The 25,870-nt window shown below is 30.1% G+C and overlaps 1 protein-coding gene across 1 annotated transcript; it reads right to left on the bottom strand.

Annotated features, from left to right (window-relative positions):
- Positions 1-10,461: 10,461 nt before the first annotated feature.
- On the bottom strand, positions 10,462-15,976 carry LOC120084475 (Phenazine biosynthesis PhzC/PhzF protein). The gene is made up of 6 exons (XM_039040263.2): positions 15,792-15,976; positions 15,484-15,693; positions 13,139-13,456; positions 12,144-12,305; positions 11,351-11,434; positions 10,462-10,773 (listed from the first exon to the last, which is right to left on the bottom strand). Exons 1-6 carry the CDS (start codon positions 15,819-15,821, stop codon positions 10,666-10,668), a joined length of 912 nt encoding a protein of 303 aa, XP_038896191.2. The 5' UTR covers positions 15,822-15,976; the 3' UTR covers positions 10,462-10,665.
- Positions 15,977-25,870: the final 9,894 nt, after the last annotated feature.

The following is a 25,870-nucleotide window of genomic DNA, read 5'->3' as shown; positions in this document are numbered from 1 at the left end:
ATCTTTATTCCTATCATCTCCATCTTTGAAACAATGCTATTGACAATACCTAGATGATCTGAGATTTTTGTACTTTCCACCATTTGCAACATATGAAACTACTACTTCAGGTATGACTGATTTGAGATATTTCTTTTTTTTGCCTAATACATTACTTTAAGCTTCTCCTAAAACTCTTTGGTTGTGGAAATTATATGCACATTTGCAAGAACAATTTTAGCGAAGCCTGATTACGCTTGCACCTGTCAAATCCGTTTACTCCCAATATTCATTGCTCATGCTAGACTTTGTAAAACCTATACAGGAATTGCCATTGGATTCTTTTCGACAACTACCACCGCTTAACTCTTTAGAAGTACCATTGTTTGGTATTCCCTTCAAGGCTTTGTAACTCAGCTTGTATCATCACATCCTTAACTTGCACTTGCCACAAGCCGAAGTTGATCATTCCATGTAATTTATCCACATCAAACTTTATTGAACTCATAAGACTTGACACATCTACTTCTCTTCCTAGCAAAACAACATATAGTCAACAATCTACACTATTCACAATACCACAACCCATTTCAAGAATTCTTTTATGATGTGGAGGGTCAGAAAATGGTGCAACCATAGAGTATACTTAGAAATTCAAGAAACTATGAATCTAAAGCTCTGATACCACTTGTTGAGAAACCTCCCACTTTTACCATAGGAAAAAAGCAAAAGAAATAACAGAGAGATTAAAAGAAAGCAATAGAAGTAGAAGAACACAATAATTTATGTGGAAAATTCCAAACTTGGAGAAAAACCATAGACCAAAAAGATTTACAATGTGAAAAATTGCTACAATCACATAGAATAATTTTTTCTTCCAGCCCCATTACAATAGCAACCTCTTAAACCTTTTAACTATTCACACTTTTTTTTTTTCACTCTCAAGCTAGAGAATACAAAAGAAATTTAATTAGAAGTAGCACATTAAGTTTAAAGTGTTTCTAACTTGGATGACTTGAAACTAGAGATATAGGTTCCTTTTATAGTGGTAGGAGTCTCACTTTCTTCAAATTTTCCAACGTGGAATAAATTGCACTTCTAATATTTTGCCAAAAACTCAATAAGAAGGCCAGTCTCCATGGACGAATTCTGCTATCCGATATGATTTTCACTGCCTTTGAGTTTTTTTTTTTTTTTTTTTTTTTTTTTTTTTTTTTTTTTTACTATAAAAATAATAGTCCTCAAGTATCATAATTACTAAATATATGTCTATCACTAATAGATATATAACAATAAAATATGTGGATTGACCTTTTACATTTTCAGCACATTTTATCTTAGGCTACTAGATTTAAAATTATATCATATTTGCAAATTTGAATTAGAATCTAATAGCCTAAAATAAAACGTGTTGAAAATATAAAAGGTGTATCCACATATTTGATTGTTATATATCTATTTTAGGCGCGTGGTGGAATCTTTTCAATTATTTTGAATCAGAATATTTTCGATTATTTTGAATTATCTTTTCTCGAGCTCAAAGAGTGTTTGGAATCATGATATTGAATAGTCATTGTATATGTCGGATACAACTCATGTGCAACTCATGAGCATGAAAATATTATTATATGATTTTGAAATTGTAATAGGAAGCAATTAGGTAATGGTGTGTGTATCGGATCCTCTGAAGAAAAAGAAGAAAAATTAAAATTAGTCTATATGTCCCACCCACCTTAAAAAAACTAAAAATTAAAAAAAATAATAAAACTAAAATAATTATTCTAGGAAACAAATTAATTAAAAACAAAAATATCCACGTAAAAAATATAAATCAAATGAGCATGACTCAGTTGACATAAAATTTATAATACTAACTTTGAAGTTTACCGATTTCAAGTTCTATTTTACATATAATAATAATAATTTAAAAAATTAATGTAGCTCCCACATTATGTATTTGACATAATTGCGTATTTAAGTTGTAACTATAGGTTTTTCAAAATTAAGTACTACAAATTTGTGAGATTCTTTTGTTTTGTTATCTACTTTTTAGAGAAATTTTTAACATTGAAGCTAAATTTTGAGAACTAAAAAATGTAGGTTAGGTTTGATAACCTATTTGACTTTTGGTTTTTGGTTTTTAAAATTATGTTTATAAACACTACTTTCAAGTTCCATTCCACCTATGAACTTCTTTGTATTGTTAACAACTTTCCATACCAGTGTATTCAAAACCGCATGCCGACTTTTGAATTTTTTTATTTGCAATTCAATTTTTAAGAATGTTTTCAAAATTCAAGTTAAATTTTGGAAAAACAAAGGTTATTTAATAAAAATTCAAATATTTCTTAAAAGAGATGAAAACTATGGTAAAAGTATAAGAAAACAAACAAATTTTCTGAAAGTAAAAAAAAAAAAAAAAAAAAAAAAAAAAAAAAAAAAAAAAAAAAAAAAAGAGATATGGACGAATGAATATTTATTTTTTTTGTTTTTTAAAATTATGCTTACAATCACTGCTTCCACCTATTGATCTATTGGTTTCATTTGACGAAATTGAATTCCTTAGAGGAAGTATGTGAACGCGTGTGCTTTCGAAATTCGTTTTAGAAATCAAGAAAAAACAAATAAACATGCAAAATATATGATAAACAAAAACTCATAAACATGTTGTATAGATGATAGAGAGATTAGAAGAACTAACCATTGAAGATCGTCTCCAAGCAATTCTTCTCTGCAACTCACGAATAGCCACAAACTCCTCTGCACAGACTTCTCCCTCGAATTCAACGTTCAGGAACACCACCATCGGACCTTCCTTGCTATTCTTCGAAATAAGAATCAGGGATGTATGGGATCTTTGATTTTAGTAAGAGAAGAGAATTTGAGAGAGGGAGAGAACTTTTTATTCTATAGAGAGGAAGATGAGTGAAAGATTTCTCTATAGAAGAACTCACTTCTTCTGTCTTTCAACATCACAGAACTATTCTGTGAATAACTCATGTAAGGGGAGATAACTCCCCTCAACTTCTCGTTAACTTCCTTGCTAATTGTTGGGGATTTGACATTAATATCTAATTTAAAATTAATTAAATATTATTTAATTTAATTTAATATATATTAATTAATTCAATTCATTAATATAAATTAATTAAATATCATATATTTAATTAATGTCACATTTGAATCATATTCAAATATATTACCTCTCATATATTATAGTTTTAATATGAATCTCATTCACATTAAATTTAACCTATAGCTTTAACATGAATCTCATTCATATTATTTAATATTTAAATCTTATTCAAATACATTATTCTCTCATATAACTTATAAGATTTAATCGATATTAATTTTAACCTATAGTTTTATATGAATCACATCCATATAAATAATATTTGAATCGTATTCAAATATTTATTTCTCTCATATATAGTATTAATTATGAATCATATTTATAATTAACTATATATTATAATATACCTATATACATTATGTTAATCGTATCTTATACAATTAATTTCCTTTATTTAATTTGAACAATTCAATTTAATCCAAAAATTAATCCATTCTCATTTTTACTCATAGTGAGTTAGCAAGGGGGTCTAATGGACCTACTGATTAGAAGTTCCAGTGATTCGAGATTAATTAATTAAACTCTCTCATTAAATTAATGAACATTCATTAATAACAAGTCAAACCACTTAAAGACCTACAGCTGCACTCTTCACATCGTAGATATATTTCTATGCCTATGAATATAACTAATCAACAGTAAGTCGACCGTTCACAAATTGCTCATAACTATAATTGGGTCAAATTACCGTTTTACCCCTATAGTTACATCTAACTCCTTAAGTACCAATGATCCCTCTAATGAACAAATAGTTTATAGTCCAACTATAAACTAATCTCTCTCAGGCCAGTGAGCAGGTGAAGTCTCATTGTTTAATACCCAAAATCAGTTATTAAGGGAGCAATTCATCTACTTACCCTAATGATGGGAATGAGTAAATTTCATCTTGAGTAGTTGTATTCCCAGCTCCTTAATCGGAAAAATCCCAAAACGATAGGCTTATTGAGTCGACGAATCCGGTCACTCTCATCCATACAGATCAAAGGATCGCTCTCATAAACAAAAGTTCACAACTCACTCAGGATTAAGGTCGAGTCACCTATGGTCATCCTATGAAATGTTAATCTCTTCAATCAATGGTGTTATAAGGAGAGACTAATCATTTCGCGGTCCGGTCTTATATAAACTCTTTGTATAGAATATATCTACTCACATGCCTCCACATGAATGATTAGGATTAAATCATTTGTAACATTACAATTGTTGTAACTATTATAAAGTGGGTCACTTTTGTAGTGTCACCAGGATAAGGTACCTAACCTTATCCATTTACTACAGACTATTTAGATTATTATTTAAATATAATCCACTTAAATGTCAACCACATATATGTTTAAGTTACATAAAATAATCTTTGATCTTTCTTTAATGTATTATTGGACATATAAAATAATAAACCATTATTTCAAATAACATATATGATATAACTACAAGGGCTTCACTAAGTTACAAGCAAGTTAAGTTTTGAAACTAAAAAAATTAATAATAAAAAAAAAAAGGTAATTGCAGTGGATATCTTAAGGCTAATAATTAAGATTATATTGTCAATAGACTCCTATTAGTGATCGACTCTATTGTCGATAGACTCTTATTAGCGATATGGTCTATCACTAATAGACTATAAGAGCTAAATTTAAAATTTATTATATTTGCAAATTCTTTTGTATTGTACTATATACACTAATACTTTGTGTCTGATCCTAATAAAAATAATTTTTTATTTTTAAAATTTAGCTCAGGATTCAAATATTTACTTAAAAATATGAAAATTGTGATTAAAAAAATTATGGGGTAACAAGCACAAATTTCAAAAATCAAATAATTATAAAACCAAAATTTAATTGGGAAAAGTACCTTTTTTATAGGGGTGTTCAAAAAACCTAATGACCCAAAAAAATCGATCAACCTAACCTAACTTGTGCGGTTTGGGTTGGGTTGGGTTCATATAAATGAAAATTTTATGGATTGAGTTGATTCATGAGTTCACCTAATATAACTCAAATCAACCTGAATTTATTATTAACTTTAATTTTTTTTTTTACTCATAACAAAATTATTTATACATATATTGATTTTAGTTTTATTTAATTTCAATATTTTTTGAATAATTTATTTTTCAACAACTCTTAAAAGTAGTTTATTTGCATTTTAGAAAGAAAATTTTCACTATATAAATTGTAATTGGATAGTTAATCTTAATTCAATATATGAAAATAATTAAATTAGATTTTTACATATTTACGTTTTGCTTCTTTTTAGAACAAAATTTTAAATAAATGATTCGATTAACCCGAACCAACTCAACCCAAATATTTCATGGTTGGATTGGGTTGGGTTCATTTTTTAATAAAGGTTATTTGGGTTGAAGAAATTTACAACCCGAACAATTGGGTTGGGTTTAAAAAGTCTTTCAACCTAACCCAATCCAATCCATGAACACCTTTATATTTTTATCTTAAGTTTTTAAGAATAGGTACTTTTAATCACTCATGTTTTAAATCGACCCATTTAATCTCTTACTTTTCAGGAATGAGTTTTAAAAGAAAGAATAATTTCTTTTTAAAAGAAATTTTTGTGAAGAAAAAAATGTTTTTATTTATCTTAATGGCTAAAATTAAATTATTTTGCCTTAATAATTTTAGTAATTTCTTGAAGTAAGTTGACTCGGTTTCACTTTGTCCCACTTTTCAACTAACTTTCCAATTATAGTGTCTTTTTTAATGCATCCAACAAGTACTGTCTGGATAAAAAGAAACAAAGAAAATGGAGAAGAAAATATTAAAGTGGACATAGTGGTCATTTTCTAAATTGCCTATAATGGTCTCAAAGTATATAATATTAAAATGAATATAATTGGTCATTTTCTAAATTATCTAAAAAGAAAAAAGTAGTTATCCTCTGGTTACAATATATGAATTTGAATCTCTAATCTCAAGTGAAGAAATACATGTAAATTATCGCCAAGCTATATATAAATCAACATTTTCTTAATATATAATTAAAAATGAGTGGAGATATTGAAGGTAGTTGCGGGACCAAAATTTGAAATAAATCTTTTTTTTGGTATTTATTAAACACACTCCAACTTTTAAATCAATGAGTATTTGAGTTTGGCAACATGATAGTATATGTAGCATAAAATATACCCCAATTTGTTCATTTTTTGTATATATCAAGAGAGATGTGGTAAAGGTATATTATTAGTTGTGCTGTCCTCATTGCTTGTTGTAGTTAAGAATTAAAATATTGATGTCCATGATAATGTTGGGATTTCAATTTACAGATACGTGGGTAAAATATTGTATCGTTGGATATCTTTAAAATAAAAGATAGTAATTACTATTAATGTTAAATTAATAATCAAGTTATTATACTTCAAAACTAACATATTGATTCTGTTATTAGTATATATTTTTTTTCATATTTGACTAGTAAATGATGTTTTTAGGGTCTAATGAATAGATGACCCAAAAATTAGGTAAAAATTTTGAAATGTCCTAATTTTTTAGGTCAAATTGGGGTGAAATTACCAAAATATACTCAGGCGCACGCGGAAAAGAAATTTTGCTCTTGCTCTCCCTCTCCCTCTCGCTTACACATTGAAAAGGTCCATTTTTCTTTCTCTTCTTGCCGTCTTGCTCTTCCTTTCCTCACTGGTTTTGCTCTTCCTTTCCTCACACATTCTTCTCAGGTGCCCGACATCAACAATCACTCTGCTCGGAGCTGCTCATGTGAACTTATCGTATCGGAGAAGAAGAAGATGCAGTAGAGAAGAAGAAGATGCACCGGAAGAAATCGGAGAAAAAGTCTGGAGAAAGGAAGAGGAAAAAGAAAAAGAAAAAAAGGAAAAAAAAAAAACATGGAGAAGAAAATAAGAAAGCAAGGGCAATGTTGTAATTTCACATGATCATAACTTCATCACATTTTTTTCAAAATTTGGATCACTTATTTTGGGTCTTTAAAATGAGTCTTTTAGGTTGTTATCTCTATGTTTTTTTTTATGTTGTATGAATATTTATAAAAGATATTGAAGTTCTCACTTTATCTTTATTATTGATCTCAAATCCTCTTATTATGAAAATAACTTACCTCGACAAATTTCAATCCTTCAATTTTTAAATTTGTGTCTAAGATAATAGATCCCTCAAGTTTAAACAGTAAATTTATGAGTTTTCAATTTGCATCATTAGGTCTTAGATTAAATTTTTTTTAAATTAATTCTTATATTAGAGAAAATTTAATTTATCTTTAATTGAACCTTGAAGGATCAATTTTGCATCCAACGGATAGGTGAATCTTAAAAAGTCAAATATGTTGAAGACCTATTAAATAAGAAAAATTGAGTGTTTGATGGAATATTTATTTTTTTAAAATTAGAATATATCTCTTTTACATAAAAAAAAAAAAATCAACATTTAAGAATCTACTAGATACAAAACTAAAATTTAGGAACCTATTATACGACTTTTAAAGATTGTGGACAGGATAGACACAAATCTAAAATTTCAACATTAAACTTATAATACAACCTTATTTGAATTGTGCCCCTAACGAGCTTTCTACACATATAGCCTAAATAAATAAGTTTAATTATACAATTGTCTAAACTTTCCTATTTTGTCAGCCCTCCTTACCATTCCGTTTTGAAATATATATATTTATATATATAACATTAATATCGAAAACTCATATAAAAGAAGTTTTAAGCGGTTATATGAACTTCCCAAAATGGTTTTGAACTACACAAGTAAGGAAAGTTCACCTAAAATAAATTCGAAAATTATTACTCTCATAAACGAAAGTAAGAATTGACAAGAAGTTTGAAGTAGAAAACAAAAATTATTATATATATATAACATTATGTATTTGAATTTTCTAGAACTAAACCAAGGTATATTTGATAAGTGCATCAATAAGACAATTTGTACAATATATCGTCTTATATATCGAACTACATATGAGATGTGTATTTACATTTTCCAGTATATTTTAAATACATAAAAAAAAAAACCATGGTATATGTGATGTATATTTGTATTTTCTAGTATATTACTAGTATATTAGACATATACTTGAGATCTCCTTGGACAGATAATCGATTTTCAATTAAGAATATGGAAGAAAATAAATGAAATCTCCTAAAATGAAGTAAATATTAATTTGAAATATCTTGCATTAAATTAATATCAATCGAAATTAATAAATAACAAAAATAAAGTAAAACTTTGAAAATGATGTTAATAAGGAAAGAGTTAAATATTTAAAAAATTTATTGATGAAAGATAATGTAATTAGTGATTTTTTTTTTTGAAAAAAATCCTTATATAGGTAATACTAAATACGAGTGGCATATTCTTGTTTCAAATATTAAAAAAAAAAAAAAAAAATTAAAGATGATAGAGAATCTATAAAAAAGTTAAAAATGTTCCAAAATCTTGTTGAAATCTAGTTATGAAATAATACTAAATTTTAGGATATTTGTGAAATATTTGTTACGTAGTAGGCTAATTTCATATTCTTTCTAGACTTTTTTGACCTTCTTTTGTGGTCGTATTTTACTACATCTGCAAATCAAAAGAGTGGTTGTTGTATTTATATAACTATAAATGATATATTGGATTGAGGAGAAATTTATACATATGACCCCTTTTAGGGTCCAATTGAAATTTGGCATAAGATAAAAAAAAAAAAAAAGAATGAAAAATGGCGTTCTGTTGATGTAGTATGTGAAAGTACCAATTTGATCTCAAAACGTGTGCAAGGGTTTGACGCTTTTATGAGGTCTCGTTCCTTCCACTCACTTCTTTCTTTTATTCCCCATCATACACAACTACAATTTTTTTTCTTTAATTTTTTCCTTCGTTTGGATTCTTCCTCTCGCTTTTTTCTCTTACTCCTTACTCTCGCTTCGATTCAACTCCATCTTCCGTCTTTTTATTCTAGAAAGAAGAAGGAGAATGTAGACAAATACCAAAAGAAAAAAAAAAGAAAGAAAGAAAAAAGAAACAGAAGAGGAAGAAACATAGAAAAAGCAGAAAAAAAAGTTTCAGATTGAGACCAATGGAAGAGAAGAAAAGTGAGAATTACGAGTACATAATGAGAGACTTTCAATTTTGGTCCATTTAGTAAATTCATCCATTTAGTAAATTCATCCCATACTGACGTAAGTAAAAGGCCAAAAAACATATTTTTTAAAAAATTGAGTCAGATCTCATCTGCTCAAAAAATAGGTCATTGGTGTCATTTTCTCTGGATTGAGCCACAATCTTTTGCTATATTTGCAATTTTGGAAAAAAAAGTGTTGCTAAATTTGTATTTACACAATAACTTTTTAGCTATATTTTGCAAGTGCATACCCTTATAAGTTTGTTTCTCCCTTCCTAAACTTCCTGTTTCTGAACTTTCTCTCCCTCATCCTAACAGAGGAACTTTGGGGCACCCTTGGGATAATCCACCTAATGTCATAGCTAACTGAGTAGCTCTAGAAGCATGCATACAAGTTTGTAATGAGAGACATGATCATGCTCGTTAGGATAATAAAATTATCTGTTACTTGTAAATGGAGTCCTGAACTAGTTGCTGTTTGTGAAATATGGAAGGAGATCAGATTTAAATTTGAGGCAATGGATACTTTGTAATCCAATAATTACTCTTCGTTCTTTTAATTGATTTTCACAATTAAACTAAACTCAACCCATCCTTTTAGTAAAGGGGCACTTGCCACTTTTAGATTGCCATAAAGTATGAAATTTCAGCCCATTTTATTTGTTACGTATACAACTTAAAATTGAAAAACCTAAGAATTCAATTTATTCACTCGTAGGCTTTGATTAAGATTCATTGAAATAGCATTCTTAAAAAGTGCCTTCAAAATCAAACTTTTGACTTCATTCGGTACTTTGAATCCTCAAAATGGTTATGTTATTTGAGAAAAAGAGTAGAATGTAATGTATGTCACTGACACTCTATTTGATAATTTGTCCACTTTCTTCTATTGTTTTTCTGTCATAATGTGCAATTAAAAAAAAAAAAAAAAAAAAAAAAAAACTACTTTACATCAATCCTTGAATTAAAAAATAAATAAAAAAATCTAACTTATCCAAGTGTGAAAGTTATGCATTACTAAATAAAATTTTAATAGAGAATTTAAGTTCATAAGAAAGCTTAAGGTTTATGAGAGTACAAATTAAGTTTCAAAGACTACATTAATATAAAAATTTAAGTTATTTAAGTGCTAAATGTATAATGTAATTAAAACAATGTTATAATGGTTAGATTTTAACTCCTATCTTCGGAGTAAACTTAGCTTAATGATAGTTATGCAACCTATCCTGTAATTGTTATACTTCAACAGGAAAATAAATAAATATATAAATAAATAAAACTTTGTCTTCCAATATCACAAAAGATAGCAACATTCAAATTCCTAATACAAATCTAACGGCTAAATAAAGTAAAACAGTGCATCATAATAACCATTTGATCATTAACAGTTGATAGTTCTTACACAACAAGCAGAAAAGATTTTAACACTTGTTCAACATGAAATTTTAAACCAAAACAAGACCTTCCATCATAGTAATGGCTTTCCCTCGCAACAGAACCCTTTGTTTCTGGTCATCCAGATGAATGTGCAATATTCCACTTCTAGGTGATGCCTAACAAAAAAAATGTGTTTTAAAAGGTAGGAAAAAAAAAACTCAATAGCTTACAAAATTCAAACCCAATTCAAATTATAGAGGTCGAGTTGAGTTAAGTTATAAACTTATTTAAGTTGGATTGACTTCAAATAAATTGAAACTATACGAGTTTATTTGGTTCCTAAATTCTAACATCGGCTTAACTCAAACCGAGCTGTTACATAGTTATAATTCATTTTCTTAAGAAAAAAAAAATCTTATAAACCCAACTCAAACCATACAAAGTAGGTGAGCGAGATGAGTTCAAGTAAGGTGAAGGTTTCTAAGTCTGGTTGATTCATAGGTTCTAAATTAATCTCAGTCGAACAAGAATAAATCCACAGTTATTATTTTCTTTGATAATTTTTTTTTTAATATATCTATATCCATTTTTAAGTCTATTTGGTTCAATAGTTTCTTTCATATTTCCCCTCAAAACTTTGAAAATGAAAACTACTTTTTCTTTTAAGTCTTCAAGAGTACTTTTTTTTCATAGAGTATAGACTGTTCCTCAGTTATTAATATATGCAACTATAGTGAGAGGAAGATAGAGTACCATATAAGCAACAAAATCAGATTTCCCCAACTTTTTAGCCCAGTAGACTGCCAAGGCACAATGTGCACTCCCACATACAGGATCCTGAATGTGCAACAAAGTTTTAAGATCGATGTGAAGAACATAGACATTGAACAACTTGGAATAACTTCATTACTAACACATTTGGAATTTACAATATCTCCTTTATGTCCATAGTTGATATCCAATTCACACAATAACTAAGGTTGAAACCGACTTTACTTTCATGGAGATAACAATTTAATCCCTAAACTTTGATTCGTAACAATTTAGTCCCTATAACTTCAGTTATGAAACAATTTAGTCATTGTAGTATATAATAATTTAGTCTCTATACTTCCAAATTTATAACAATTTAACCATGGACATAAAAAATTCCATAAAAATTAAATGTTGATTTTTTTATGGATTTAAACTGTGTAGCTTATAAATATATGAGGTTCCTTAATTAGTTAATTGATCTATCTACCTAAGAAATTTCATTAAATCTTAACAATAATTTTCACCATATTTTAAAGTAAATGGACTAAATGTTACATATCTTTAATATGAGAGGCTAAATAGTTGCAAAATTGAAAGTACAACGACTAAATCGTTACAAATCAAATGCAAAGACTAAATTATTACTTTAATTTTAACTTAAAAGAACATATAAAAATGAAATGGAAGAGAGGATTAGTCCAGCTACTGCCATGTATTGCCTTCACCTCGAGCATAAACAATCCACATTCTCAACATTATAACATTTAGGGGAAGATTGAGAATTCAGTACCTCGTAGATCCCAAATTTGGGGCAGAAATATCGAGTATAAAAGTCAAATTTCGACTCAGCAGGGGATACTCCAGTTATGATCAACCCAGTTCCAGGACACTTTCGTATCTCATCGTAATTAGGCTGGAAATCGACTACATCTTTTTCTGAAGGAAGAACAACCTGCAAAATGTTAAATTAGTTAACAGATTAACTTGAGATGCCGACATACTACTTAACTGGAATGTGAGGCAATGCCTCCGAAACCTAAATTTTATACATATTATATGTAATTTATGATTTTGAGCATAGGATAATTCTATTGGTGTTTCAATATCTGTATTTTCTGATATTCTCCTCAAATAATAAAATTGTTATTCTCCTTATTCGTGAATGTAACTAACAAACTGTTGGTGAACCACGTAAATCTCTTTGGGTTGTTCTTCTTTACTGTTTACACTTTCTATCATGATTAAGAGAAACGACAAAAGGTTTTTGGTATGAAGAGGTTTTTGAAGGAGAATTGATTCCTTCCTAGGTTTAGTGGCTCTCTCTAGAGACTTTGAAAGTATTCGTTAGGCCTTGTTCTTTTGGATTTGAGCCCTTTTTTTTTTTTTATTTCTTATTAGGTCACTTTTGGCTGGCTTCTCCATTTATGTACGCCTGCCTTCTGTTGGCCCCTTTTTTTGCATTTTTTTCAATAGAAGGCAAATTAGGCTAGGAGAAAATCTTCACTTGAAAACATATAAAATCCCAGTATCCAAAAGTATCAACCAATTTTCTCATCTCATAAGAATGAAAAAGCAGAGTGAGAGTGTCAACCTAGTTAAGACATCCAGGAATACCTGCTCATCTTTAGTCCTCTGGATTACTATGCTTATTATTGTTTTGTCTTCTTGAATTTAGAACTTTGTATCTTGAGCATTAGTCATTTTTCATTATCTCAATGAAAAGTCTGCTTCCGTTCAAAAAAAAAGAAAAAAGAAAAAGCAGAATGGTCAACAAAACGTACTTACCAAGAGATTATTGAAATCCACGTTACACATCTTTATGTCAACTATAGAAGCAACATTCAAGGCCTTGGAGATTGAAGAAATATCAGTAGCAGAATTGAGTTCAACCGTGGGAATAGCTGGCAAATCCATTTCAATTAAGTTACTGTCTTGTGATTCACCGTTGTTAACATTTGAAACCACAAGTTGCTTGACCTCTGGAACCTTTTTAGCAGTTAGAATTCCTGAAAGTGTTGAAAACTCAATAATGTTTGAATTTACTAAACCATATGAGAAAAGTATGTGTGCGGCTGCCAATGTTGCATGACCACAAAGTTCAACCTGAAAATATTACAGCAACCAAAATATTATATTACATTCATTCAGTTGCCCAGACAAGTAAATATTACTCTATATTTTATTTTTTGTTTCTACAAAATTTTTAGTTTAATTTTGTAGGAATCAGAACAGGATTCTTCCCAGAGAATTCACATTAATGGTGTCATGAAACTAGTGTCATCGCTTCAGCACGTTTCGACTATTTCAATGTTTTGGTTTAAATTTCTAATAAAAGAAATTATTTCTAGGGATCCCTAACCATAAAGATTATTTCTCCAAGGATTTAATTGTTTTATTGAGATTTTAAATCTTTATTTCTAATTTTCTTTATTTAGAAATATATTGAGTTGCCGCAGAGAATTATTCTTTTTTTAAATAATTAAAATATATAATGATTTTTTTAACAGAAAATAACTATTTAAATGGATAATTTTCAATAAAAAAAAAAGTTATAGAAAATTCTTGACCTCTCAATTAAAACCAAATAATATTTAGGGAAAAAATATCACATCATAATCTCCGATCATTTAAAGATCAAATATGAAAAGTACAAGTCATTTACAAAAATAAATTTAAATATTAAGAAAATCTCAAATACTTCAGACATATATTAAAATAAAATAATAACAATAATGATAATTAGGGCAAGGAAAAAAGAACATTTCCCCAACTCCATTTAGGGTGGACAGTGAAATCGCATAAACGGAACCAATTCTCAAAACCGAACTGAATTATCAACAAAATCGAAAAATATGGTTTGATACGATTCGATGTCATTCTAAAATCGAATTAATCGGTTCAATTCGATTTCAATTTCGAAAACCACTTCTGTAATCAAATCCAACCATTTTTACTATATATATAAGGGTTTTTAGTTCAGATCTCATTCCGCCTCCTCCTCTCTCGATCTCAGACACGAATGCAGGATCTCCTCTTCCTCCATCTCTCTACGATCTCCTCTCCCTCCATCTCTCCATCTCTCTCAATCTTCTCTCCCTCCATCTCTTCCAAGTTCTGCCTGCCGCTCCGCCTTCTCCGACACCTAATGGCCGCCAACTGTCGCAAGTTTTTTTTTGTCTCTCATTCTCTCTTTTTTTCTCTCTCCACCTCACCCTCTATCTCCTCAGGCTTTTTTCTCTCTGTCTTGATTTGTATATGACTTTTAATTTTTTCTTTTTACCTTCCCTTTCATTCTACCATCTCAGGAAGTAGGAGGAAGAAGGAAATAAAAAGCAAGGAAAACAAAACAAAAAGAGTTTTAAAATGAGAGTAAAAAAAAAGACATGAAACCGAACAGAATCATACATGGATTCTTTGTGCGGTTTGGTTTCATATACAAAATTTTTTAAAAAATTGGTTCGGTTTGGTTTGACCTTCAAACCGAATCGAATCGTTTCTACCTAGCTTCATCCTCTATTTCCCCATCAACTGGGATTCCCCACGGAAAATAGCATTTATATGGCCAAACATAAACATTAAAAAGAAAAGGCCACCAGAACTTGTTCTGTAATAAAGAAGAAACTAAAGCTAGTTGATTGGGCCGTTTTGATAACTATCTCGTTAGAATTCGATATTTGAAACTTAAGCCCGTAAATATTACTTTTATCCTTTTTTTTAGCTTTTATGTTTTATTGACCCAAACCAATTCTTTATTTTTATTTTTATTTCTTTTTGAAATAAATCTATAAACATCATTTTTACTTCAAAATTTCTTATTTTGTTATTTATCCTAGAAACTAAGAAAAAGATAGTTTTGTTTTTATAATTTGATTAAGAATTTATAACTCTTCTACTTAAACCATTGTAGAAAGTTGATGGAGAATAATCTTAATTTTAAAATATGAAATGATTACCAAACTTGAAATTTAAATCTTTACAAGATAGTCAGAAAACAATCACAACTCTAAATAAATGGTTATCAAACCGTGTAGGATGTAGAAAAAAGCCACAATTGGTTATTTCAGAACTTCGATCAAACACAATCAGAGCATTCATTCAAAACAGTCGAGCAGGAAAGGGGAAAGTTAAACCTCATCAACAGGAGTGAACCATCTGAGGCTAAACTTGGGCGGCTTGATTGAATCATCTTCTTCTTCGTCGTTTATCCGAATCAAAAAACACGTCTGGGAGATATTGAACTCAGCCGCTAAAGCTTTCAGCCATTTCTTCTCCCTTTCTTCCTCTAAAAGACAAACAGCCGCCGGATTTCCCTTGAACGGCGAGTCAGTGAACGCATCGACCTGTTTTGATTCAGAAAATCAAATTAATCGGAACAGTTCTCAAATTCTAAATCAGAATCCCAATGTACGATAGAAAGAGATTAGGTAAAGTAAAATACCACGAAATACTTCACTGGTTTCTTAGCCATTGTTGAGAATGAGAGGGAAGAACTGTGAAAATCGTGGTTGCTGCGAAGAAGAATAAGAAGAAAAAGAAGAGCCGCCTCCCTCCATTGCGTCTCTGCTTACGAAATTTCGACAAACAAATTTCTTTTGTATTTTTATTTTATTTTGGCTAAGGGTCATTGTAATTTGATTGAAATTTCACAATATAGAGAAATAGTTACCTCATGCCTGACATCAGCAATTTTCAAATTTATTATAGGCTTAATTATTAAAAAAAAATGAAAAAAAGTCCTTCAACTTCGATTAAACTTTTAAAAAGAGTGGGAAGAAAATACTTTTATCATTCACTTTGGATGAATATCGTTACTATTTTGTTTAAAAAAAATATTTAAATATTTAAAGTTTCAAAAATACCCTAAAGTTCAAAAATACATTTACAATTAATATATAAACAAAAACAGTTAATACTTCTTATAAAAAATACATAACTTTCAAAAGTTTCTTTAGTATTCTTATCTTAAAAAAAAAAATTAAAAATGCTCTTACTATTTATCTACATCTTATCACCTCTGTTTCTCTATTTTCTCTATTTTTTTCACTCATACTCTCATTCTTATTAACTATTTGACTTTTTTTTTATCTAAAGAAAAAAAAGCATGCTCCTTTCAATCAAGGTATATAAATTATAATAAAAAGAGAAAGAACAATAGAAGCATCAAAGAGAACTGAGGACTTAAATATTTTAATAAGGTTGCACATTGGTAGTGGATTGTGTGTTGTAGCCAAATATGTCTTTTTTGCCTTTAGCTATTTATCGTTTTTATAAGTTTTCAAGGGAAGATTTTAATTTTGGAATTTTATGATATTTTGTGGGATTTTATGATTTATCTTGAATTTTGGTTTATATTTTGTTGTGAGAAAATTGGGATAAGAATTGGACAAATCGGAGAAAAAAGAGAATAGTTATGTGAAAAGAAAAGGATATCTATATAATTTTGTTGTGAGTTTGTTGCTTTTCAAACTCAAAAAAACTTCATACAAATAGATCATTATATTAGCATTAGGAGCATTTTTTTTTTTAAATTCAATGATGTTTTTAAAACGGATATTAACAATTTGTGTTCATATACTAACAATAAAGTTTTTTTTTTTTAAAAAATAAATTTAAGGGTATTTTTGAAACTTTTGAAAATTTAGAGATATTTTTCTAAATAAAACATTATTGATTTCCTCAAAAAAAAAAAAAAAAACTAATGATAAGGGTATTTATCAAATCATAATTTGTCTGTGTGGAATTATTAATTTTTTTTTATTATTTTATAAGTTCACCTATTTAAAACATAGGAAAAGAATCATATTTTATTTATTTATTATTTATTTATTTTTTTGTAAGTCCACCTGTTTAAAACATAGGAAAAGAATCACATTGATAGTAAAGACTTCTATTTTATTGACTAATTTATGAAGATTTTTCTTCTCTTGGAGCTTTAGACGTAACTCAATTGATTACAATAAACTAAGATAATATTATAGAAGTGAATTGAGTCATGCTAAAGTTTATCTTAATTTATATACTATCTATCATTCATCTAGTTTCAAAATATATAATCATCTGTCTTTATTATTATTATTATTTATATAAAATAAAAAAATTATTAAAAATATTTACAAATAATAATAAAATATCACAGTCTATCTGTGATAGATCGCAATAGAGACAGATAGTAGTCTATCATGATCTATCGAGATAGACAATAAATTTTGTTATATTTATAAATATTTTTGTTTATTTTCCTATATTTGAAAATAGATAAAATTGAAGCAATGTTAGTTCGAGGTAGGATCTCACCAAGTAACTTTGTCAACATTCATCACATGCCAAATTTAATATTGGACAACATCCAAGTACTAGGAAATTTCTTTAGCCCGAGTCAATATTCCTTGCAGCCATATATCTTATTTATTTCCTATTTTTATATATATTTTAACGATGGGACCATTTAACTTTTGAATCGTGAATGAGTGACTTAGCTACAATTTCAAAAAATTGGCGGATTCCAATAATTTCTTGGTAACTTATATTTAATATTATATTTAATTGACATTGGTTTAGGAACTCATTTGGCCGTTTTTTCGAATTGAAGATCTTATATTTAATATTTTCAGCATTTAAAATATCTAGATTACTTCCATTCAACCGATATTTCACACACTTTAAAAGAGGATTTTTCGCTGTAATTTATCAAGTGTCTTACCATTTTACTTTCATAATGGAATTTGCCTTGAACACTAAATGTAGGGATGTGTTTAAAAAAAAGATTTTGGAAATTTGTGCAATCCTAAAAATTTATTACTTTTTTCTTTTAGTCTGAAATGCACTCAAATATTAAATATTTGATAGAAAAAAATTTATAAAATCGTAGAAATTGACTAGTGAGAAATTTGTACAATTATAAAAACGGATTATTAAAAAAAATTGTACAATGGTAGAAATTGATTATTGTCACTAATCTCATTAATTTGTTTGATATTTTAGAGAAGTGTGTTAGATTGTTGTTATTATTGGAGATTTTATTTTGGAAAAAAGGACCCTTTTTAAAAGAATGTATTTTTTATCCCTTATAACTGGAAAAAGACCATTCTATCCTTTTTTTAGGAAAAAGATTCAAAACCCTCCCTCCCTCCATGACCGTTTTCTTGCAACCCTTAAAATTTCTTTCAAAACTCCTCACAACTCCTCACAATTCCTCACATTCTTTCAATTTTTCATCAACATTTCGGTTCATCATCTTCAAGTTCATTAGTTCATATTCATCAAGTAAGTATTTATGCACATTATAGGAAGGTTTTGGTTTTGGATTTTTTGGCATTTTGATTTTATGGGTTTTCATGGATTTTCATAATTTTTTTTTTGATTTATTTGTTACAAAACATTGCATTTTAAATGATTTTGAGGCCTATTAGAGGTTTATGAGTTGATTTGTACATTAGAAACCATATCTTTACTTTAAACTCTGATTTTCGAACTTTGAGCATCTCCAACTCGATGAAGCCTGGTTGAGCTTTTTGGATATTGTGACCTGGCGGGGGGGTGAGGGATGGGTTGGGCGAGATGGGGTGGGAAGGGGCTTGACCGGGAGGGGAAGGAACAGTCGGGTATGGGGCAGAGCGACTTGGGAAACGAGGCGGGACCGGGCGAGAAGGGGGAGGGACGGTCGGGTATGGGTGTGGCTCGATCCTAGGACTGGCCAAGTATAGGCCGAGCGACTTGGGAAACGGGGCGGGACTGAGCGAGAATGGGTGAAGAGGCGAGCGGTCCAAAAAATAAATAATGGTTATACATACATTATTACTTGTTTTGCTAAAATTTTGTTTTGGATTTAGTTGCAATTTGCCAATTAGAATTTGTTTAAATTTTTCAACATGTCAAAATCTTCTAAAGTACTCGCTTCCGAATTAGTTAACGGTAAAATCGAATCAATATACAAATTACTAACAGTTAATGATTCTAAAAGGGTTTTAACGTAGGATTTTCCTCGATCTCCCAATTCATCTAAAGTTTTGAACTATATAGATGAGAATGCAAAACTCAAACAACAAGATAAATATGATTTACTTGTTATCGAAGCATGTTCAGTGGAAAACGATAAAATCTGGATAATTGATTCAGGTGTCGCTAATCATGTATGTACTTTCTCTAAGGAAACAAGTTCCTGGAGACAGCTGATAGAAGGTAAAACAATCTTTAAGATAGGGACCGGGGAGGTTGTTTGAACTAAAGCAATGGGAGATATGAAGTTATTTTTAAGAGATAGATACATTTTGCTTAAAAATGTTTATTACATTCTTTCTGTGAAAAGGAATCTAATATCTGTCTCTTGTTTGCTGGAACAAAATTATAAAGTTTCTTTTGAAAATGATGAAGTGTTCATTACTTCGAAGAATATTAAAATTTGTTCTACAAAATTAGAAAATAACTTGTATTTGTTAAAACCGAGTAAAGTGAAGGCCGTTTTAAACATAGAGATATTTAAAACAGTTGAAACTCATAATAAGAAGAGGAAAGTTTCTCTAAATGCCCATCCTTAGCACCTGAGACTAGGTTACATAAATCTCAATAGAATTGAGAGACTGGTAAAGAATGATCATCTAAATAAGTAGAAGACAGTTCATTACTGCCTTGTGAATCCTGTCTTGAGGGTAAAATGACTAAAAGATCTTTTTCTGGAAAATGTCTTAGAGCCAAAGAACCCTTGGAGCTGGTACATTCAGACCTTTGTGGTCCTATGAATATTAGAGCTAGAGAAAGGTATGAATATTTCATCAGCTTCATTGATGACTACTCTAGGTATGGACATATTTACCTGATACATCAAAAGTCTGAAACATTTGAAAAATTCAAAGAGTATAAGGTTAAGGTTGAGAACCAATTAGGTAAAAAGCTTAAAACACTTCGATCAGATCGATGTGGTGAGTATGTAAACTTGGAATTCCAAAACTATTTGATAGAACATAGAGTCCAATCTCAACTCACAGCCCCTGGCACACCTCAGCAAAACGGTGTGGCAGAAAGGAGAAACCGAACCTTGTTGGACATGGTTTGTTCCATCATGAGTTATGCTCAGTTACCAAGTTCTTTTTGGGGTTATGCAGTTCAAACTGCAGTATATATTTTGAACATGGTTCACTCGAAAAGTGTTTCTGAAACACCTTATGAGCTCTGGAGAGTATGTAAAGGAAATTTACATCATTTTAGAATTTGGGGTTGCCCATCACATGTGTTGGTAAAGATCCTAAAAAGTTGGAATGCCGTTCAAAAGATGCCTATTTGTAGGCTACCCAAAATTAACAAAAGGTGCTTTCTTTTATGATCCTCAGGAAGACAAGGCATTTGTATCGACAAATGCAACCTTCTTGGAGGATGATAACCTGTAGAAATACAAGTTATTTTGGCTCTTAAGTTGGAACAACTAAAGTTTTTAATGATAAATTCTCCTCATTTTTAGAAGAAACGCATGGAATTACTCAAACATTAGCAAACTCATGTAAAAGAATGTTTATTACTAAAATACTGCAGCACTAACACATTATATTGTAGGATTTCAACAAGAGGCTAATGCATGATTAAGAAGTTTCGCAGGCAAAGTTCTAACGCGTGGGCCATTCGTCGGAGGGATTCAATGCAAGGAAGATTCATCGATTCATGTTGTTTGTGTCAAATCACTACTTGCAAGCATGGGCACCTGCAGCAGGCGACGTCTGAAAAGTTTCTGAGTTTCAGGCGGCTGACCAGGGCATGGACTTTAGTGCTGCCCATCACCAAACTGGAGATGACCAACGCCTATAAATAGATGAAATCCCTCTAGAGTTCAGAGTTCAAAAAAATTTCAAGTTCTCACTCTCAGTATTAGCTTAGTCGTAGTTTTAGATCTCTAGAGCTATGCTGTGGTGCCAAGAAGAGCAGAAGGGAAGAGAACCACCATCACTGCCACTCAAGGAGCAGAGGAAGCCGAGCTTGAGAGAGACACTTCGTCAAATTCTTATACAAGTGATTGTACAAAACTAGAATTGAGCCAAAGAGATACAAGAGATTGTACTCTGCGACTTGACTCAGTTCTTTTCATCTCATTTATCGCTTTCGTCATTTCATCTGATTAAGTATTGCTTTTGTAAAGACAATTTGCTTCTTTATAAATTCATATATTTGATCCATCAGTCTTTGCCATTGTTTATTTCTTGTTTATGTTGGATGCATCTATACTTCATGTAAAATTCCATCTCAAACGCTTAAGCCAACTTGATCAATTGGTAAAAGCATATTTAGCTTAGACTATTCGAGAGAATAAATAAGCCAGCATCAAGTTAGAACGCATAGTACATCTAGAGATAAACTTATTAGTGTTTTACTGCATCCTGTGTTTGATGCATGCATCCTAGAGATAGGTTTTGTATGTTATTCGCATTGAGAAGTGTCGAACAAGAGTCTAATGCATAAACAAAGATAAGCAAGCCATCTCATTCACATCACATTCTAGTTCGTGTACATTCATCTTAGATTGACGCATACCACTTGCATTAAAAATCCATTTTCACACAACCCATCATTCTCTGCTCAACTCTTTTGTATCTTCTTGCATACATACAGCACCTTAGTGTAAATAACACATTTCTTCATACATTTTAGGAAATCCCTACAACAACTACAATGTAAGGTCTGCGTTAGCTTAATCTGAATCCCTGAGTTCGACCTTGGACTTACTAGGAACCTAAATTGGATTTATACTTGGGTCTGATTTAGGAAAAGTTGAACGTCAATAGAGGAGTGTCGTGCGTTCTGTTGCACATCTCTAACGCATCAGCGCGTTACGAATACATAAACGCATCAAAGCATTAATGCATCATTCATACTTAGAACTTATTTTTTCTAATCATTTTATACGATACACTCAAAGCTCAAATCACGATAGCAACGAACAAGTTTTTGGCGCCGTTGCTGGGGATTCAGAAACGAAACTAACCAGAAATTTTGCTTGTATCTTTTGTAGGAACACTTCATCCGAGGGAGTATTACGAGCTAAGCTGAAGCTTGTAAACGTTTATGAGCAGGGAGAGTACTCCTAAACTTTATATGACCCCGAGGTTGAAAGGACCTTCCGATGAAGAAGTCGATCTAATCGTCGTCGAAGGTCGAGGCAACAAGTTCTCAGACAACAGAACAGGCAACAAGAAATGGCGGGCGAACAGGTAAATCAGAACTTAGCTCAATAACTGGCCCACGCTGCGCAAAATCCGATCCTAATGACGAACAGTAGCACGCGTCCTATGAGGGAGTATGCTTCTCCTGTATTGTATGATTTCTCACTAGGAATCATATACCCTGTTGGCTTTTTGGCCCTTAATCTTAAATTAATTAATTTTAATTAATTAATTAATCAATGTTTTGATGATAACAAACTCAATTTTTAATTACTGAAAATCTTCGTGTTTTAATATGTTCATAGCGTGGAGCTCGGAACAACGATTCCAACACCTCTTGAATCACTCATATCGGAGCTAAAACGAAGACGATATGACCAAAACAAATCTATAGAGAAAATACCGTGGTGGATGACATGGCATAACCAGACCATTTGCATGTAGACATGTGGCAGCATATTGGTTGAATGGTGGATCATTAAGAGATTAACATATGATGGACTTTTGATTTTTGGATTAATTTAAAAAAAAATTGAAATTAAAAAGAAATTTAAAAGGAAAATAAATTTAATATTATTTTATGTTTGTGTCTAACGGCTAGTTTTTTACACATGGTATGTTTTTTATTTTTTGATTGACTTTAAAGAGAATGAATTTAAAAAGAAAATGAATTAAAAGGAAAATAAATTTAATATTATTTTATGTTTGTGTCTAACGGCTAGTTTTTGACACATAGTATGTTTTTTTATTTCTTGGATTAATTTTAAAAAGAAAATAAATTTCAAAAGAAAAAGAATTTAATATTATATTTTGTTTGTATCTAATGACTAGTTTAGTTTAAAATCTCCATCATTGATTTTTCTTTTCCAAAATCCAATGGTCCAAATTAATTGTGGTTTCTAAAAAGTTTTTCCATCTCTATATAAACCATCTTCCTCGCCAAATTTTATACCAACAAATTTTACATTTCATAATCCTCAAAAACTCAAAAGTTCCATTGTTGCTCTCTCTAAGTTCCCATTTTTTTTTCTTTTTATCTTATTCTTGAGAGAGTGTTATTGTATTGTGAGGATAAATTTGTTGAGTGCTTAAACTTGTAAATCCACTCTAGTGAAAGTTGTATTGTGTTCTTCAAAAATTCCAACATTTGGAATGGTTTGATCCTAAACCGTGGAAATGATCGGGTTGCTCTTGAACCCGTAAAAGGAGCGGTGGTGTAGCGGTTGGGCTCTAATCCGTCGAAAGAGTCATAAAAATTTTATTCAAATTCCCAAGAGGCGCTTGGAGAGTGGAGTAGGTCGAGTTTGACCGAACCACTATAAAAATTACGATGTCTTCTTCTCTAACTCTTTCCTTTTTATTTTTGCAATTAATTTAAGCAATTCATTGTATGTTTTAGTTTGTTCTTATTTATTTGCTAAAATTTGATAGAATTAAATTATCACATTTTTGTCATCTTATTTGTTGCATAAATTGAATTTTTCTTATTATTTATAAAAGTGTATTAATTAGTTTAATTGGGTTAATTTAGAAAAAAAGTTTAATTAAACCCTATTCACCTCCCTCTAGGGTTGCCATACCGATCCAACAATTGGTATCAGAGTGGGTTGCTCTTCTTGAAATATTTATTTCTTGATAAACTTGATTATTTTTTAACTATGGAAAATTTAGGTTTTATCTCTTTTACCGATAGTCAATCTATTACAAAGCCTCCTTTCTTTAATAGTACTAATTATAGTTATTGGAAAAATAGAATGAGATTTTTCTTGCTTTCTATTGATTATGATTTATGGGATATTGTTGAGGAAAGTTTTAAAATTCCAACAAAAGATTTTGATGGTGTTAGCACTATAAAACCTAAGGAAAAATGGTCAATAAATGAAAAGAAAGCATGCTCTTTAAATGCCAAATCTATTAATTGCTTATTTTGTGTTTTGAGTGAAGTTGAGTATAATAGAGTGTCTATTTGCAAAACCGCTAAAGAGATATGGGATAAATTAGAAATTACTCATGAAGGAACTAGTCAAGTAAGAAACAACGATTGACATGTTAGTTCATCAATATGAAATGTTTAAAATTGATGAAAATGAAGCTATTTTCGATATGTTTATTAGATTTACTAACATTGTCAATGCTTTAGAAGGGCTTGGAAAAAAGTACTCAAATCTTGAGAAGATAAAGAAGCTATTGTGGTCTTTGCCTAAACAATGGGAGCCTAAAGTCACTGCCATTCAAGAGGCAAAGGATCTCAAACCTCTCTTCATTGATGAACCCATAGGATCGTTGTTGACGCATGAGATAAAGATCAAGAAAAACATGGAGGATGAGAAGAAAAAGAAAGAAAAGAGTATAGCTTTAAAGACCATCCATATAGAAGTTGACTCCCAAGATGAATATGACCTTGATGAAGATAATGTTGCCTATCTTTCACGTAAGTATAAGAACTTCATCAAGAGAAAGAAGCAATTCAAGAAGCATCTCTCCAACCAAAAAGAGTCAAAAGGTGAAAAGAGCAAAAAAGATGAGGTAATATGCTATGAACGTAAGAAGCCGGGTCATATTAGAACCGATTGTCCTTTTCTCAAATCATCCAAGAAATCCAATAAGAAAGCAATGAAAGCTACTTGGGATGATAGTGATGAAAGCGAAAGTGGGAGTGATAATGAAGAAGTGGCCAATTTTTGCTTCATAGCTCATAGTGACAAAGAGGATGAATAAAATGATGAGGTAATTATAGAACATCTTTCTTATAATGAATTGTTCGAAGCTTTTGAAAATATGCAAAATGATTTAGAAAAACTTAGTTCTAAGTATGTTGTGCTTAAAAAGAAATACAGTGTTTTATCTAGTAAAAATAAGTCTTTACTTGAAGAAATTACTTGCTTAAAAGAGAATGAGCATGATGCTATGCATATTGATGAAATGAATATCTCTAGTGACAAGCATTCTTTTGATTGTGATGAGAAAAATGCCTTGCTTGACAAAGTTAAATTTCTTGAGCATGAGCTTGTGAAAAAGTTAATTTAATTAAATTAATCAAAGAAAAGGAATTTAGTGCTTTGCAAGAACTTGATAAGGCTAAAGAATATATTAAAAAGTTGACAATAGGTGCTCAAAGATTAGACAAGATAATTAAAGTAGGCAAGCCTTTTGGTGATAAAAGAGGTTTAAGCTATATTGATGAATGTTCTACTCCTTCAAGTTCTAAAACTATCTTTGTTAAAGCATCTCATAATATGCCTAAGCTTAATATGCCTAAGGTTGTGTCTATGCATGTTAAATCTAACTTTGTGCGTATATGTCATTATTGTGGTGTTGAAGGCCATATTAGACCTAAGTGTTTTAAATTGAAATATGCTCATACTACTTCTCCAAG

The sequence above is a fragment of the Benincasa hispida genome, chromosome 9 (assembly GCF_027475165.1).
Source record: "Benincasa hispida cultivar pf3 chromosome 9, pf3_genome.v1.1, whole genome shotgun sequence".
In the NCBI taxonomy this organism is placed as follows: Eukaryota; Viridiplantae; Streptophyta; class Magnoliopsida; order Cucurbitales; family Cucurbitaceae; genus Benincasa; species Benincasa hispida.
This window is presented reverse-complemented; position numbering and strand designations above follow the sequence as displayed.

What these genes read in the sequence shown, in the direction of transcription:
- LOC120084475 (XM_039040263.2), bottom strand. Translation starts at nt 15,821, where the DNA reads ATGGCTAAGAAACCAGTGAAGTATTTCGTG. An exon ending in CCAAATTTGGGATCTACGAG is followed by an intron (nt 11,435 to 12,143) that starts GTACTGAATTCT and finishes TTGCACATTCAG; the next exon opens with GATCCTGTATGTGGGAGTGC. An exon ending in CTGATTTTGTTGCTTATATG is followed by an intron (nt 10,774 to 11,350) that starts GTACTCTATCTT and finishes TTTTTTTGTTAG; the next exon opens with GCATCACCTAGAAGTGGAAT.